This window comes from Delphinapterus leucas, chromosome 6, assembly GCF_059928025.1.
Source record: "Delphinapterus leucas isolate spDelLeu-1000000601 "Yukka" chromosome 6, BTC_Dleu_Yukka2, whole genome shotgun sequence".
Lineage (NCBI taxonomy): Eukaryota > Metazoa > Chordata > Mammalia > Artiodactyla > Monodontidae > Delphinapterus > Delphinapterus leucas.
The window spans coordinates 75,635,801-75,654,433 of NC_143134.1; the positions used below are offsets into that span (position 1 = coordinate 75,635,801).

General features: G+C 38.8%; 1 protein-coding gene across 1 annotated transcript in view; it reads left to right on the top strand.

The window, feature by feature from the left end:
• Nucleotides 1-9,158: 9,158 nt before the first annotated feature.
• Nucleotides 9,159-18,633, top strand: part of CFAP95 (cilia and flagella associated protein 95) — a 92,372-nt gene continuing 82,897 nt past the window's right edge. The window contains exon 1 of the mRNA XM_022573541.2: nt 9,159-16,625. Within this exon, the coding sequence (XP_022429249.1) occupies nt 16,474-16,625 (152 nt within the window). The 5' untranslated portion in view covers nt 9,159-16,473. The remainder of the gene's footprint in view (nt 16,626-18,633) is intronic.

Sequence of the window (18,633 nt, forward strand, 5' to 3'; positions counted from 1 at the left end):
ACTGTAGCTTTGTAGTATAGTCTGAAGTCAGGGAGTCTCATTCCTCCAGCTCCATTTTTCTTCTTCAAGACTGTTTTAGCTATTTGGGTTCTTTTGTGTCTCCATACAAATTTTAAGATGATTTGTTCTAGTTCCGTAAAAACTGCCATTGGTAATTTGATAGGGATTGCATTGAATCTGTAGATTGCTTTGGGTAGTAGAATCATTTTCACAATACTGATTCTTCCAGTCCAAGAACATGGTATATAGATGGGTCTTGTTTTTGTATCCATTCAGCAAGCCTGTGTCTTTTGGTTGGAGCATTTAGTCCATTCACATTTAAGGTAATTATTGATATGTATGTTCCTAGGACCATTTTCTTAATTATTTTGGGTTTGTTTTTGTAGGCCATTCTCTTCTCTTGTGTTTCCCACTTAGAGAAGTTCCTTTAGCATTTGTTGTAGAGGTGGTTTGGTGGTGCTAAATTCTCTTAGCTTTTGCTTGTCTGTAAAGCTTTTGATTTCTCCATCAAATCTGAATGAAATCCTTGCTGAGTAGAGTAATCTTGGTTGTAGGTTCTTCCCTTTCATCACTTTAAGTATATCATGCACTCCCTTCTGGCTTGTAGAGTTTCTGCTGAGAAATCAGCTGTTAGCCTTATGGAAGTTCCCTTGTATGTTGTCATTTTTCCCTTGCTGCTTTCAATAATTTTTCTTTGCCTTTAATTTTTGCCAATTTGATTACTATGTGTCTTGGTGTGTTTCTCCTTGGGTTTATCCTATATGGGACTAGCTGCGCTTCCTGGACTTGGGTGGCTCTTTCCTTTCCCATGTTAGGGAAGTTTTCAACTATAATCTCTTCAAATATTTTCTCGGGTCCTTTCTCTCTCTGTTCTCCTTCTGGGACCCCTATAATGCGAATGATGTTGCGTTTAATGTTGTCCCAGAGGTCTCTTAGGCTGTCCTCATTTCTTTTCATTCTTTTTTCTTTATTCTGTTCTGCAGCAGTGAATTCCACCATTCTGTCTTCCAGGTCACTTATCCATTCTTCTGCCTCAGTTATTCTGCTATTGATTCCTTTTAGTGTAGTTTTCATTTCAGTAATTGTATTGTTCATCTCTGTTTGTTTGTTCTTTAATTCTTCTAGGCCTTTGTTAAACATTTCTTGCATCTTCTCGATCTTTGCCTCCATTCTTTTTCCGAGGTCCTGGATCATCTTCACTATCATTTTTCTGAATTCTTTTTCTGGAAGGTTGCCTATCTCTGCTTCATTTAGTTGTTTTTCTGAGGTTTTATCTTGTTCCTTCATCTGGTACATAGCTCTCTGCCTTTTTATCTTGTCTATCTTTCTGTGAATGTGGCTTTTTTTCCCCACAGGCTGCAGGATTGTAGTTCTTCTTGCTTCTACTGTCTGCCCTCTGGTGGATGAGGCTATCTAAGAGGCTTGGTGGGAGGGACTGGTGGTGGGTAGAGCTCTCTCTCTCTCTCTCTTTTTAATATTTATTTATTTATTTGTCTGTGCCAGGTCTTAGCTGCGGCACGTAAGATGTTCGTTGCCATGTGCAGGATCTTTATTTGTGAAATGCGGGATCTTTTGTTGCAGCATGTGAACTCTTAGTTGCAGTATGTGGGATCCAACCAGGGATTGAACCTGGGCCTCCTGCATTGCGATCGTGGAGTCTTAACTTCTGGAGCACCAGGGAAGTCCCAATCCTGGTATAATCTTAAACTTAGCAATGCAGAGCCAGAATGGGGTCACTTTGCCAGAAGCCTCCGGGAGTCATGCTAACAAACCCTTAGATCAGCTGTAAAGTTTATCCTGAAATTAGAAAAGTAATATGAACAAGAAATGGAAAGCAAACAGAAGTGATGACTGGTTGTTCTCCCAAAACAGCTTCATGACCATCATGTTTCATCCACAAACCTTAATGCAACCACTGTGTAAGCCTTTGCAGTAGCTCTCCACTGCTGTCTCTCAGGTTTAAGTGATTTAGGACTGTGTCATCTGATAAAGCTACTCATGGAGCTGTAATGATAAGTTGGGAAACTTGCTGAAGGATTTGATGATATATTCTGACAGCTAAATCGCCCTTGGACAGGATACCACATACATGTGCTCAGAGACTCTTTCTGGGAATTGTAGAGGTACTGCTACGTCCTTGGCATGGGAGTTTAGATTGGAAGGAAGCAAAAGACACTGAAAAGTAAATGAGCCAATCTTTCTCCCTTGGGTTTTGTTTGAACAGGAAGAGAGATTAATTGTCAATTACTGAACTTATTTTTTTTTCCTTTTTTTTTTTTTTCCGGTATGCGGGCCTCTCACTGTTGTGGCCTCTCCCATTGCGCAGCACAGGCTCCGGACGCGCAGGCTCCGCGGCCATGGCTCATGGGCCCAGCCGCTCTGCCGCATGTGGGATCTTCCCGGACCGGGGCATGAACCCGTGTCCCCTGCATCGGCAGGCGGACTCTCAACCACTGCGCCACCAGGGAAGCCCTGAACTTATTTTTATACATGCATTTAAAAATATAGCGCTTCTGTGGCTAACAATGAGTAGTAACAATAATGAAACTTTGACAGTGTTTTCGTACCATTCATTTAGAAACATTTCTGCTTGCATTACCAGAGGCCGTATTACTTAAGCTTCCCCAACCCCCAGCTGTCTGAGATGTTGTATGAATCCTGTGTCTCAAGTAATTTCAAGTGAGATTGAAGAACAAACTAATTTCAACTCAATCTAATCGAATAAGCATTTAATGATGGCATACCTTGTTCTGAGCACTGTCATCTTATATATTATCAAGGCATGATATTTTATTCCTGATCTTGAAACATAAAGAAGTGCAAGTTAAAGAATACATTGGGCCTTCCCTGGTGGCGCAGTGGTTGAGAGTCCGCCTGCCGATGCAGGGGACACGGGTTTGTGCCTGGGTCTGGGAAGATCCCACGTGCCGCGGAGCGGCTGGGCCCGTGAGCCATGGCCGCTGAGCCTGCGCGTCCGGAGCGCCTGTGCTCCACAACGGGAGAGGCCACAACAGTGAGAGGCCCGCGTACCGCAAAAAAAAAAAAAAAAAAAAAAAGAATACGTTGGAAAAGCTTCATAAGAACCACTAGTAAAATTAAAAGTAGTTTCACTTTTGAAGTCAATGGGAAATATAGTAGCAAATAAAGCATACTCCATAGAGTAGACAGAAATAAAAGGAAAGCAAGAAAATATTGAAAAGAAAAAAAGATAATGTAACTAGACAAAAAATAAGTTATAACAAAGAAAATGGTTTAAATTTCCTTTGTGAAAAGGAAAGATTAACTATATTCTATCTATAAATGAACCCTATCCTAAATGATGCTAGATGACTAAGAATAAAAAGTGAGGTGAGATGCACCAGGAAAACACAAATAACCACAGAGTAGATGTTTCAATATTAATCTCAAACAAGTGTAATTCAAAGTCAAAATAATTAAAATGGAACGAAGGACACAATTTTACATTGATGAAAATAGCAATCAAAATATCCTCTTTTAGCAAAGATTATAAGAACTAGGCTCATTGGAGAGTATAAACTAGCAGACTTTTTTCAGCCCTCTTCTACTTAATGTCAGTCATCAGTCATATGACTGATAGGGCCATCTGACACCATTCACTTCACCTTCCCAATCCACTTGCTGCTCATTAGCGATACTTTCTGTACATCAAGATGTGGCTTATCATCTTTGGGCATTTTTTAGTAGAACTTTCTGAAATATCACTTCTTTTAGTTTTCTTTTGCTGCATAACAAATTACCATAAATTTAATGGCTTAAGACAACACTCATATAATAGCTCACGGTTCTATAGGTCAGAAGTCTGGGCAGACTTCACTTGTTCTCTAAAGAGGGTTTCACATGGCCAAGATCAGGTGTCAGCTGGACTGGACTCTTTATGGAGTATCGGGGAAATAAATCACTTCCAAGCTTATTCCGGTTGTTGGCAGAACTCACTTCCCTACAATTGTAGGACTGGAGTGTCCATTTTCCTACTAGCTGTCAGATATGGACCACTCTTATAGCTCCTAGAGGCCACTCTCCCATCCTTTAAATAGCTTCTCCATCTTCAAAACTAGCAACAGTGCCTTGAATCCTTCTGTTTTAGATCCCTCTGAGCTTCCCTTCTGCCAATGGACAGAGAAAACTCTCTGCTTTCAAAGGGCTTGTGTGATTAGATTAAGTTCACCTGGATAATCTCCCTTTTGGTTAACCCAAAATCAACTGATTAGTACTTTAAATTGCATCTACAAAATCCCATTTGCCATGTAATATAACATAATCACAGATGTAATATTGTATTCATCATATTCGTACCCAGATTAGTGCAGAAAATCTTGGGGTGGAGGGGAGCATAGATTTTAGGATTCTGCCTACCACACTGCTCTTTAGGTCCTTCTGCACTTACTACCTTGTGAATCCTAAAGGCTCAGCAGCCTTTGTATATTTTGTAGTCTCTCTCTTAATTTTAACAAAATTAAAGTTTTTGTTTTCCACATACTTGTGGCTTTCATAAGATTTCCATGATGAGAGGGGGAAACTACTGATTAATGCATCCATGTTCACATTGAAAGTTTCTCTATTTTTGAGAGTGATTTATCCCTTAATCAAATTGTTTTCTGATTCCGAGATTTGTTTCTTTAGAATTTTGGTTCAGAGTTATCTCACATGCTGCATCTAATAATTTGAATATCTGATTTAGGGAGTGGTAGGGGACCTAAATCTGTTCTTTGTTGCTTTTGCTCATCCTAGCTTATTTCCTTCTATATTTGCCAGTACTTTTTGTGAGCTCACATTTGTTGAATTTAATCTGGGGGAATCCTGAGAGTCTAAATTGGGGATAGTTTGCTTCAGAGAGGATTTGTATTTTCATAGACTCCTTCAATTGTTGTTTTAAAGGCCCTAGGCTTCATGCAGGAGGCTTGCTATAAGCTTTCCAACCTTGCCAGAGGTCCAAAAGCTTTGTCTCCAGATGGTAGTTCTGATCCTAGGATTAGCCTTGGGACATACTTACATTTTGAATTTGTTTATTTCTCCCTGATCTGGTTTCAGTTCACCTATTTTCTGTTTCTTCCTCCCTCCTTCCCTCTCTCTCTTCCTTCCTTTTTCATATCCTCTCTTACTTACTTCCTCTCCTGCTTAGGTTGTGCTAATAAAAGCACAGAATCAAATGTATGGGACACAGTAGCTCCACTGTACTCAGCACTGGTAAGAGTAAAATATTGTGCTCTATTCTGAGAACACTTTTTTAAGGAGATCATGATCAAAGTGATGTACATCCAGAGGTTCAGCCATAATAAAGATGAAGAACAGGTAAGTTTGTTTGTTTACCTGGGAAAAGAGAAGCCATGTTATAACTCTTCAAATCTCTGAAAGGATCTTGTGCTCGAGAGAAATAAGGCTTATCTTTCATTTTCAAGAAGCAGAAGCAACAGGTGCATCAAGCAAGGAGGTTCACATTAGCTCAGCATAAGATGGAACCTATGATTATACTTGTACAGTATTGGAATGGGCCGCCTTTGTGAATTGTGTGCTCTAGACTCTGAGCCCTAGACTCTGAGCTTACTATTCTCAGCAGTAGTTTAGAGGCCAGGAGTACATTTCTACTTCGACTAAGATGCTGTACCAAATAACCTTTACTCTCCCTTCCTATGAGCCCAGATACTAGGCTTGTTTATTCCATGACTCTTATACATTTAGATAAAAAATAAGAAATGATACCCATCTGGGAGAAACATTTATCCCACATTCTGACTATAATGGAAGGAAATTTTGTGTCACAGTTTTGAAGAAAACTTTCAAATTGGTAAATAAGAGTAATCGTTAATATATTTTACTTCCAAAATAATTCTCATAATGTGCCAAGAAAAAAAGGCAGTTAATTATTACACAAAATATTCTCCTCATGCATATCAACAGTGGGAGAAAATATGACGTATTTTTCAAGAATAATGACAAGGTTCACTCAAAAATAGAAATTTAGTTCATCTTAAACTAAATAGAACAGACACTAAATGAGAAGAGATGACACAGCATGAGCTATATGATTACATTTAAAATACTCTGCAGGCCAGAAGGGAGTGGCATGATTATTTAAAGTGATGAAAGGGAAAAACCTACAACCAACATTACTCTACCCAGCAATGCTCTCGTTCAGATTTGACAGAGAAATCAAAAGCTTTACAGACAAGCAAAAGCTAAGAGAATTCAGCGCCACCAGAGCACCTTTGCAACAAATGCTAAAGGAACTTCTCTAGTCAGGAAACACAAGGGAAGAAGAAGACCCACAAAAACAAACCTAAAATAATTAAGAAAATGGTAATAGGAACATACGCATCAATAATTACCTTAAATGTAAATGGATTAAATGCCCCAACCAAAATACACAGACTGGCTGAATGGATACAAAAATAAGACCCATCTATATGCTGTCTACAAGAAACCCACCTCAGAACAAGGGACGCATACAGACTGAAACTGAGGGGATGGAAGAAGGTATTCCATGCAAATGAAAGTAAAAAGAAAGCTGGAGTAGCAATACTCGTATCAGATAAAATAGACTTTAAAATAAAGACTGTTGCAAGAGATAAGGAAGGACACTACATAATGATCAAGGGATCAGTCCAAGAAGAAGATATAACAATTATAAATATTTATGCACCCAACATAGGAACACCTCAATACATAAGGCAAATGCTAACAACCATAAAAGGGGGAATCGACAGTAACACAATAATAGCGGACTTTAACACCCCACTTACACCAATGGACAGATCATCCAAACAGAAAATAAATAAAGAAACACAAGCTTTAAATGACACAATAGACCAGATAGATTCAGTTGGTATTTATAGGACATTCCACCCGAAAGTGACAGAATACACTTTCTTCTCAAGTGCACATGGAACATTCTCCAGGATAGATCACATCTTGGGTCTGAAATCAAGCCTCAGTAAATTTAAGAAAATTGAAATTGTATGAAGCATCTTTTCTGACCACAACACTATGAGATTAGAAATCAACTACAGGAAAAAAAAGAGCTGTAAAAAACAGAAATACATGGAGGCTAAACAGTGCACTACTAGATAACCAAGAGATCACTGAAGAAATCAAAGAGGAAATTAAAAAATACATAGAAACAAATGACAATGAAAACACAACAACCCAAAGCCTATGGGACACAGCAAAAGCGTTCTAAGAGGGAAGTTTATAGCAATTCAATCTCACCTCAAGAAACAAGAAAAATCACAAATAAACTATCTAACCTTACACCTAAAGCAACTAGAGAAAGAAGAACAAAGAAAACCCAAAGTCAGTAGAAGGAAAGAAAGCATAAAGATCAGAGCAGGAATAAATGAAATAGAAATGAAGAAAACAATATCAAATATCAATAAAATTAAAAGTTGGTTCTGGGCTTCCCTGGTGGCACAGTGGTTGAGAGTCCGCCTGCTGATGCCGGGGACATGGGTTCGTGCCCCGGTCCGGGAAGATCCCACGTGCTGCGGAATGGCTAGGCCCGTGAGCCTGTGCGTCCGGAGCCTGTGCTCCACAACAGGAGAGGCCACAACAGCGAGAGGCCCACATACTGCAAAAAAAAAAAAAAAAAAAGTTGGGTCTTTGAGAAGATAAACAAAATTGATAAACCTTTAGCCAGATACATCAAGAAAAAAGGGAGAGGACTCACATCAATAAAATTAAAATGAAAAAGAAATTACAACTGACACCACAGAAATACAAAGGATTATAAGAGACTACTACAAGCAACTATATGCCAATAAAATAGACAACCTTGAAGAAATGGACAAATTCTTGGAAAGATACAATTTTCCAAGACTGAACCAGGAAGAATTAGAAAATATAAACAGACCTATCACAAGTAATGAAATTGAAACAGTACACTACTTAATAACGAAGTGATCACTGAAGAAATCAAAGAGGAAATAAAAAAATACCTAGAAACAAATGACAATGGAGACACAACGGCCCAAAACCTATGGGGTGCAGCAAAAGCAGTTCTAAGGGGGAAGTTTATAGCAATACAAGCCCACCTTAAGAAGCAGGAAACATCTCGAATAAACAACCTAACCTTGCACCTCAAGCAATTAGAGAAAGAAGAACAAAAAAACCCCAAAGCTAGCAGAAGGAAAGAAATCATAAAACTCAGATCAGAAATAAATGAAAAAGAAATGAAGGAAACAATAGCAAAGATCAATAAAGCTAAAAGCTGGTTCTTTGAGAAGATAAACAAAATAGATAAACCACTAGCCAGACTCATCAAGAAAAAAAGGGAGAAGACTCAAATCAATAGAATTAGAAATGAAAAAGGAGAAGTAACAATTGACACTGCAGAAATAAAAAAGATCATGAGAGATTACTACAAGCAACTCTATGCCAATAAAACGGACAATCTGGAAGAAATGGAAAAATTCTCAGAAATGCACAACCTGCCAAGACTGAATCAGGAAGAAATAGAAAATATGAACAGACCAATCACAAGCACTGAAATTGAAACTGTGATTAAAAATCTTCCAACAAACAAAAGCCCAGGACCAGATGGCTTCACAGGCGAATTCTATCAAACATTTAGAGAAGAGCTAACACCTATCCTTCTCAAACTCTTCCAAAATATAGCAGAGGGAGGAACACTCCCAAATTCCTTCTACGAGGCCACCATCACCTTGATACCAGAACCAGACAAGGATGTCACAAGAAAGAAAACTACAGGCCAATATCACTGATGAACATAGATGCAAAATCCTCAACAAAATACTAGCAAACAGAATCCAACAGCACATTAAAAGGATCATACACCATGATCAAGTGGGGTTTATTCCAGGAATGCAAGGATTCTTCAATATACGCAAATCTATCAATGTGATAAACCATATTAACAAATTGAAGGAGAAAAACCATATGATCACCTCAATAGATGCAGAGAAAGCTTTTGACAAAATTCAACACCCATTTATGATAAAAACTCTGCAGAAAGTAGGCATAGAGGGAACTTTCCTCAACATAATAAAGGCCATATATGACAAGCCCACAGCCAACATTATCCTCAATGGTGAAAAACTGAAAGCATTTCCACTAAGATCAGGAACAAGACAAGGTTGCCCACTCTCACCACTGTTATTCAACATAGTTTTGGAAGTTTTAGCCACAGCAATCAGAGAAGAAAAGGAAATAAAAGGAATCCAAATCGGAAAAGAAGAAGTAAAGCTGTCACTGTTTGCAGATGACATGATACTATACATAGAGAATCCTAAAGATGCTACCAGAAAACTACTAGAGCTAATCAATGAATTTGGTAAAGTAGCAGGATACAAAATTAATGCACAGAAATCTCTGGTATTCCTATATACTAATGATGAAAGATCTGAAATTGAAATCAAGAAAACACTCCCATTTACCATTGCAACAAAAAGAATAAAATATCTAGGAATAAACCTACCTAAGGAGACAAAAGACCTGTATGCAGAAAATTATAAGACACTGATGAAAGAAATTAAAGATGATACAAATAGATGGAGAGATATACCATGTTCTTGGATTGGAAGAATCAACATTGTGAAAATGACTCTGCTACTCAAAGCAATCTACAGATTCAATGCAATCCCTATCAAACTACCAATGGCATTTTTCACAGAACTAGAACAAAAAATTTCGCAATTTGTATGGAAACACAAAAGACCCCGAATAGCCAAAGCAATCTTGAGAACGAAAAAAGGAGCTGGAGGAATCAGGCTCCCTGACTTCAGACTATACTACAAAGCTACAGTAATCAAGACAGTATGGTACTGGCACAAAAACAGAAAGATAGATCAATGGAACAGGATAGAAAGCCCAGAGATAAACCCACGCATATATGGACACCTTATCTTTGATAAAGGTGGCAGGAACGTACAGTGGAGAAAGGACAGCCTCTTCAATAAGTGGCGCTGGGAAAACTGGACAGATACATGTAAAAGTTTGAGATTAGATCACTCCCTAACACCATACACAAAAATAAGCTCAAAATGGATTAAAGACCTAAATGTAAGGCCAGAAACTATCACACTCTTAGAGGAAAACATAGGCAGAACACTCTATGACATAAATCACAGCAAGATCCTTTCTGACCCACCTCCTAGAGTAATGGAAATAAAAACAAAAATAAACAAATGGGACCTAATGAAACTTCAAAGCTTTTGCACAGCAAAGGAAACCGTAAACAAGACCAAAAGACAACCCTCAGAATGGGAGAAAATATTTGCAAATGAATCAACTGACAAAGGATTAATCTCCAAAATTTACAAGCAGCTCATGCAGCTCAATAACAAAAAAACAAACAACCCAATCCAAAAATGGGCAGAAGACCTAAAAAGACGTTTCTCCAGAGAAGATATACAGACTGCCAACAAAACATGAAAGAATGCTCAACATCATTAATCATTAGAGAAATGCAAATCAAAACTACAATGAGATATCATCTCGCACCAGTCAGAATGGCCATCATCATAAGATCTAGAAACAATAAATGCTGTAGAGGGTGTGTAGAAAAGGGAACACTCTTGCACTGCTGGTGGGAATGTGAATTGGTTCAGCCACTATGGAGAACAGTATGGAGGTTCCTTTAAAAACTACGAATAGAACTACCATATGACCCAGCAATCCCACTACTGGGCATATACCCTGAGAAAACCAAAATTCAAAAAGAGTCATGTACCAAAATGTTCATTGCAGCTCTTTTTACAATAGCCTGGAGATGGAAACAACCTACGTGTCCATCATCGGATGAATGGATAAAGAAGATGTGGCACATATATACAATGGAATATTACTCAGCCATAAAAAGAAACGAAATTGAGCTATTTGTAATGAGGTGGATAGACCTAGAGTCTGTCATACAGAGTGAAGTAAGTCAGAAAGAAAAAGACAAATACCGTATGCTAACACATATATATGGAATTTAAGAAGAAAAAAATAATGTCATGAAGAACCTAGGGGTAAGACACACTTCAAACTATACTACAAAGCTACAGGAATCAAGACAGTATGGTACTAGCACAAAAACAGAAATATAGATCAATGGTACAGGATAGAAGCCCAGAGATAAACTCACACACATATGATAACCTAATTTATGACAAAGGAGGCAGGAACATACAATAGAGAAAAGACAGCCTCTTCAATAAATGGTGCTGGGAAAACTGGACAGCTACATGTAAAAGAATGAAATTAGAACACTGCCTAACACCATACAGAAAAACAAACTCAAAATGGATTAAAGACCTAAATGTGAGACCAGACACTATAAAACCCTTAGAAGAAAACATAGGAAAAACACTCTTTGACATAAATGGCAGCAAGATCTTTTTTGACCAACCTCCTAGAGTAATGAAAATAAAAACAAAAATAAACAAATGAGACCTAATGAAACTTAAAAGCTTTTGCACAGCAGAGGAAACTGTAAACAAGACGAAAAGACAACCCTCAGAATGGGAGAAAATATTTGCAAATGAAGCAACTGACAAAGGATTAATCTCCAAAATTTACAAGCAGCTCATGCAGCTCAATATCAAAAAAACAAAGAACCCAATCCAAAAATGGACAGAAGACCTAAATAGACATTTCTCCAAAGATATACAAATGGCCAACAAACACATGAAAGGATGTTCAACATCACTAATCATTAGAGAAATGCAAATCAAAACTACAGTGAGGTATCACCTCACACCAGTCAGAATGGTCATCATCAAAAAATCCCCAAAGAATAGATGCTGGAGAGGGTGTTGAGAAAAGGGAACGCTCTTGCACTGTTGGTGGGAATGTAAATTGATACAGCCACTATGGAGAACAGTATGGAGGTTCCTTAGAAAACTAACAATAGAACTAACATATGGCCAGCAATCCCACTACTGGGCATATACCCTGAGAAAAGCATAATTCAAAAAGTCATTACCACAATGTTCACTGCGGCACTATTTACAGTAGCCAAGACATGGAAGAAACCTAAGTGTCCATCGACAGATGAATGGATAAAGAAATGTGGCACATATATACAATGGAATATTACTCAGCCATAAAAAGAAACAAAATTGAGTTATTTGTAGGGAGGTAGATGGACCTAGAGTCTGTCATACAGAGTGAAGTAAGTCAGAAGGAAAAAAACAAATACTGTATGCTAATACCTATATATGGAATCTAAAAAAAAAAAAATGGTTCCGATGAACCTAGGAGCAGGAGAGGAATAAAGACGCAGACGTAGAGAATGGACTTGAGGACACGGGGAGAGGGAAGGGTAAGCTGGGACGAAGTGAGAGAGTAGCATTGACATATAGACACTACCAAATGTAAAATAGATAGCTAGTGGGAAGCAGTTGCATAGCACAGGGTCATCAGCTCAGTGCTTTGTGACCACCTAGAGGGTTGGGATAGGGAGGGTGGGAGGGAGACGCAAGAGGGAGGGGATATGGGGATATATGTATACATATAGCTGATTCACTTTGTTATACAGCAGAAACTAACACAACATTGTAAAGCAATTATACTTCAATAAAGACATTAAAAAAATAACGGAAATGCTGAATTGAATATTTAATAAATTCCCATGCTGAGAGTTGCAGTTCCAGAAGTAATGCCTCTTGCATGACAGGACTTAATCAATACTAGTTAATAATGGTTTGAGGGCAGGTCAGTGCCTAATATGTTTGCAGTACAAATTAGAAGCACAGAGGTATCATACTCAAGGTTAAATTCTTCTAGAAAAGACTGGTGGTAGTTATGAATAGTTAAAGGAAAGGAAAGAAGATTGAAGCTTTCATTGGTGTTGATTCCTTTGAGAGTTCCTGGGTCGTTAAACATGAGCTTATTCATATAAACTTTGGCCCTGATTTCTAGGTTTTACTATTTTTCTTTCATATTTTTCATGTAACTGAATTGTACCAGATTGTTTTGGGTGCTCAGCAGTAGATTCTGATTCTAATATCCATACCGCTTCTCACAGAAGGAAGAAGAGGAACAGGAAGCAGGGAGAGGGAAGGCAGAAGAGAGGAGAGGAAAGAAGGAAAGAAGATGAGTAGAGATGGAAGAGGAAGGGATAAGTGGAGGAAAAGTGGGGAAAAGGAAAAGAAGAAGGGAGAGGTGGGAGAGAGGTCAGGAGATAGGGGGGACAGAGGGAGCGGGGAGGACCAGACACCTCTCATTCATTTTGACAAACTGGTGAACTCTAACTTTTTTATACAAAATATTTGAAAGTGGGCCCCTAGATGTATATATGGAGGTCCTTATTTCTGGGGAACTAAAAAATTACTATGCAACCCTTGATTAGGACATAAACACTCAGTTTTAAGCTTCTAAGTTTTATACAATTTAAATACAAGTTTTCAATAGACTTAAACTAGATTCAACATGGCGATGGTACAAATTAATTTTCTTACATAATTAAAATTTTTCTGTCAGGTAATTGCATGACATTTGGTAGAAGAATTTTAATGCTGGGAGAGGATACAATGATGGTGACTTTGGAAGGTCCTGAGCAGGGGCTTTTCCAAGAACTGAGCAGACTATTAAGACAGGAAGGAAAGGAGATGGTAAAGAGGTTAACCTCTGTAGGCATTTACATCTGGTTGGGTTACATCTGTTTTAGGTTTGCGGTTCTTGTCAGGTCTTCTTGGCAACCTCTTTAAGGACCTGATAAAGCTAATAAAGAAGTATACTAGAGTAGGCTCAGATGAAGGGATTCCCACTTCCCGAGTTGGTCTGCCTGTAATTATCTTACAGAGAAGTCCTGTTTCAGCCACCTGAGCTGTGATTTTCTAACCCCAAGGATGTTATGGTGAAGAGATTAATATAATAAAAGGCATTGCATTAAGCCCTACACTACATTGGTTTGATGAAGCTTGAGGAAAATAGGAATAACTCAAGTATGTTGAGGATCAGTGATTTTATAAAGAATAAAGCTTATTAATGGTCTTGAAAAGATTCCATATGAATACGAAACCATTGTTATCACTGGTAACATCAAAATATCTTGCCAACACTTTTCTGATTCAGACTATTAAATTTCATATTAAAATATGATTAAAAGATATTCATTAAATAGACCTTGTAGACAGACAAAGCTTGAAGAACAGTGAAGTATAGTTAGGAAACTACACAAACAACAAGCACATTTTAGAATACTTTTCCAAAATGATAAGGACAAAGTTGGGATGTAGTAATAGCATTAGTAATTGAAATTTAATTGAGGGCTGAGCATGTATTAGGAACTGTTCCTTCTGCTTTCAATATATTTATCATCTTATGTAATTCTCACAAAACCCCTCTGCAATAAATACTGTTCTATTACTGGTAAGGACGGAATGAGGAACGAAAAATTCCACAGAATGTACTGATGTATACAAAGAGAATAGAATACGTCTGAACTTGAGGGTATCAGAGAGTTAATTTCCTACATCTCAGCTCGAGGATGTTGAAAAGTATTTAGTAGACACAGAAGACAATAAAGTTTATAAAGCTGATATAAAGAGGAAAGAGGAAAGAGCTGATATAAAGAGGGAAAAAGCATTTTCTTAGACTTCAAAGGCTGTCACCTTGGCTTAAGGAACTCTAAAATAACAAATTATGTTTGTTTTGTTTGTTTTCATACTATATTGCTACTTGGTGTGCTAAAGAGCTTTTAAATCTCAGCAGCACCAGAGAAAGGGCTTGGCTCTGAGTCAGATTGGCTACAGAGACCTGACATCTTGGTTGCACATATATTATGTTGCTATCACTTAAAGCATAAGTAAAATAAATACACTTTAAGCTTGAATAAAATAAAATAAACCGAAAGATAGTATGATGGTAATAATTTTGGAGTGACAGCAATGTGCTATGCTTTGGACAGAATTGAGCTTAACTTGGATCTTGTTTACCCTTTTAATTTCTATTTTTCTTTTCATTCTTTCAAGAAGAAAAGGGCTAAAATAGCTGTCAGCGCTCTACTAGCACTAAGCTGGTGACAGTGGGCTATTTATTTGGTTCTAAAAAACATGGCTTAACTGTAGCTGTCAGTAAAATAGGGACCTAAGCATACCACAGGTGCCCACACTGGGTACCACAGGTGCCCACACTGAGTACCACAGGCCACAAAAAAGCACTTAGTAGCTGTGTGTAATCAAATTTGTGAAATCTGATCCAGAAGAGCACTTCACTATCTATAGGAGTGCCATAATAAATCTTCTGTGAACTATAAAATCTATTTGTAATGTGAAATATCTCTTAATTTGTGTTTTTACGTTTGAATTTTTTGTGTAATGTGGCCTTCTTAAAGTAAGAAACTTCTGGAATTTATGGAAGCCCGGATAAATCTAAGGTAATCAAACATAATATTCATTCATTAGTTCACTGATGGTATGTATATATGGTATGTATATATTAAGCGCTATGCCAGGTCCGAGGGATGGCCATGATTAAGTTCACTAATGCCCTTAAGGTGCTCAGCTGAGGTTGGGGAGGAGAATTCTGATGTGCTAAATATTCTTTTCTTGGAAACTCAAAAGTGGAATAAGCACAAGATTTCCTGATGGCAATGCTGTAGATAATCTTTTTAAAATCTCCTTCTTGCATATAACTTACAAAACAATAATGTGATGAGTTTGTATTGTCACCACATATTAACTGTTAAATGTTAAGGCGAGAAGAATTTGGCAAATCTTGGGGAGCTGAATGCCCCAGAGCCCTAAACTGTACCTAGAGATTGAGTCTTTCAGCTATTACAGCCTGAAGGGACCTCTGATTCTTGTGTCCTTCTCAGCCCCCTCCACAATCCCATTCCCTCCCTTGTTTTTCAGAGGAAGAAATTCGTGCTCAGAAAGGTTGAGAGAACAGCTGAAACTGGAACCAGCCAAGCCTTTTTCATCCTCAAACTTTTTAGCTGATTTGCTAAACAGTTCTGCTCCTCTTTCTTATTTAGAAAAGCTATATAGAAAAGACATATTTTATGGTTTGAGGGATGTTCTCTTGCTCCCTTTTAGTTAAATTTATATAACTTGTAAGCAGAAGGTGTGGTGGCAACAGATGATGAATGGTAAAAAGAAACTTCCCCAAGGACAGCCCCAGTAGACCAGCTCCGGGCTCAGGTCCACTTAGTCCTCCTTAAGTGACCCAGCGCTCCCCCTTAACTCCCCCCACTCTGAGGAGTAGACTGTTAGGAGAGCGAAACTACAGATCCCAGGATGCAGTTGTCCCTCTCAACCTCTATATAGCCCGCTCGCTCCCCTCATTGCATTCTGGGAAGTGTAGTTTCTTTCTAGGCAGTATCTGCGTTCACTGTCTAGGAAACCAGGGCTTTTAGGCTTGAGAGATACGTCTTTCTACTGACCCCGCCCTTTACATTGACCCCGCCCCAGGTTGCTTAGGAGATGAGAGAAGCCGAATCTTGGGCTGTGTCGGCACAGGCAACAGGATAGGTGCAGAGAGAAATCCTCTGAGATCTGTAACAGGAGGGCAGCCATGGGGAGCTGTGACAGCTCCTGCCAGGGTTGGTGTAGCGGTAGGCAACACTGGTTTGAACTCGGACCCACGGACTTGATGGAGCGCAAGGGCTCCCTAACCCTCCGCTCCCATCACAAGAAATACTCGAAGCCAGTGCTGGTGTATTCCTGGTGAGCCAGCTCTCTTGCAGTTTCTAGGTGCTGGGAGAGGGAGAAGAAGGGAAGGGATGGGGGAGGAGAGGAAAGGAGAGTAAGAGAGAGAGGACAAGGGTGGAGAGGATAAAATAAACAGAAAAGAATGAGAAAAGAGGAAAAGAAAAGCAGAGAAAGAAAGAAAAAGATCATACAAGAGAGAGAACTGGGAGAGAAGAAAGAGAAAGGAAAGGGAAACATCTTCAAAGGAGAGATGGCCAGGGTCAGAGTGAGAGTAGGGGCAGGGAGGATGAGATAGGAAAGCCCTCCAAGAGCAGCTCCCTAGCACACATGGAGACCTGCTGCAGCCAGACCCTGTCTGCCAGAGGTCATAAATCACCCACACAGTGTAGGTGGAGGGTGTCTGCAGAGGCCTGGAAATCATGTTCTGAGACAAGTGCTTACTTACAAAAGGCAGGGTCTGTTAGGAGACCAAGGGCACAGGAGGAGGAGATGTCTGTTCAGAGGATGGCCTCCAGGACTGCCGTTTCTTGGGGGCAGTGAGGCACAATGAATGATTTGAAAGAGGTCCTTAAAATATTCCCTAGGCTACTAGGACTATTCTGGCCAGAGACTGCAGACCGGCATCCCTCACTGGGTAAACCAACAGACATAGTTTATTTGACATGCACTGTGTTTACATTTTTCTTTTAAATTAATTGCCCACATTTAAAACCAGGAGATTTCACGTGGAAATCTAGGATTGTGTCTTCTCTTGAAAATCTGGAAGGCTTGGCAACAGAGGATTTTATTCTTTCTGACAACTATGAATGTACTGGAGCTGAACACTGGCTACTCCTTAAGATGAGTCTACTCCTTCTTTCTGTGGTAATTTCAGGTTCTTTCCTGGATTCAGGAAACATTTTATTTACTTCCTCTGCATTAGGCTTTGGGTTTGGAATTCACTTAGAGATTCTCCTGTTTATTAAATATTACAGTGACTGATAGTGAAACCATGACATTTAATTGGCAGAACAGTGGGGCCTTTTAGGGTATTTAGAATTCTATCCTTTGGGTCAATTTTCCTGGCTGTACTATTGACAGTAATTGGTTTTGGACTATTTGTAATATTCTGGGAAAGAGGAAGATTTGAAATGAAATCTCAAATCTTGTCTTCTTTATGCTTTCACCTTTGAAAGAAGATGAATGATTTTGACTCTAGCCCTAAGGCTAAGTCCTCCTTGATCCCATTCATTCATGTAATGTATAATATGTGAATCCTGTTGTTTCTGTCTTGCAAACTTTCTACAGCCTACTCACTTTCCCATGAACTCTCTCCCTTTTACTTCTCATCCCTAAAACCAACTCTCTGCCTATATTGAGCTCACTGTGAGAGGCTATATTAATTTAGAATAAAAATCTACATTGGGAAGCAGAAAATCCTCCTTTAACCTCATACAGGGCTTACCTCACAGCCCTCAAGCAAAACACTTAGCTCTTTCATGATTTTGTTACTCCATAAGGGTTTAGGTCATAATATAAATCACTGCCAGACATTACTGTTAAAGAGAAAGACCTTTTTCAAGTGGACAGTGCTTCTGCTCCCTTCTGTACTACCTTTGCTTTGAAAAGTTGCCTTGTGGACATCATAGACATCAATAGCAAAACCACAGAAGAATATAGATGAGAAGGAGATGAGGAACTTGGTAGGAGAGAAGGGTGGTGTAACACAAAGTCATTCTGGCCACTGCTGGAAATGTAGAGAGTTCTCATGCTGTTGGTTTTAGAAAGGTTTGGGGGCAGGAAGAAATAAATTCAACCCAACAAACATTTTTGTGTCATGCACTTTGTTGTGTGTTGGGGACACAGAGATGGATAAAGTGGATTCAGTGAGATAACTTGTATAAAGCATTTAATACCATGCCTTGCACATAGTAAGCAGTCAATAATATACGGTAACTAATATTTATTTAGGATAACATAATGGTTAAAATCTTGAGCTTTAGGTTTGAATACCAGCTCTGCAGCTTGTGATATAACAAGTGAC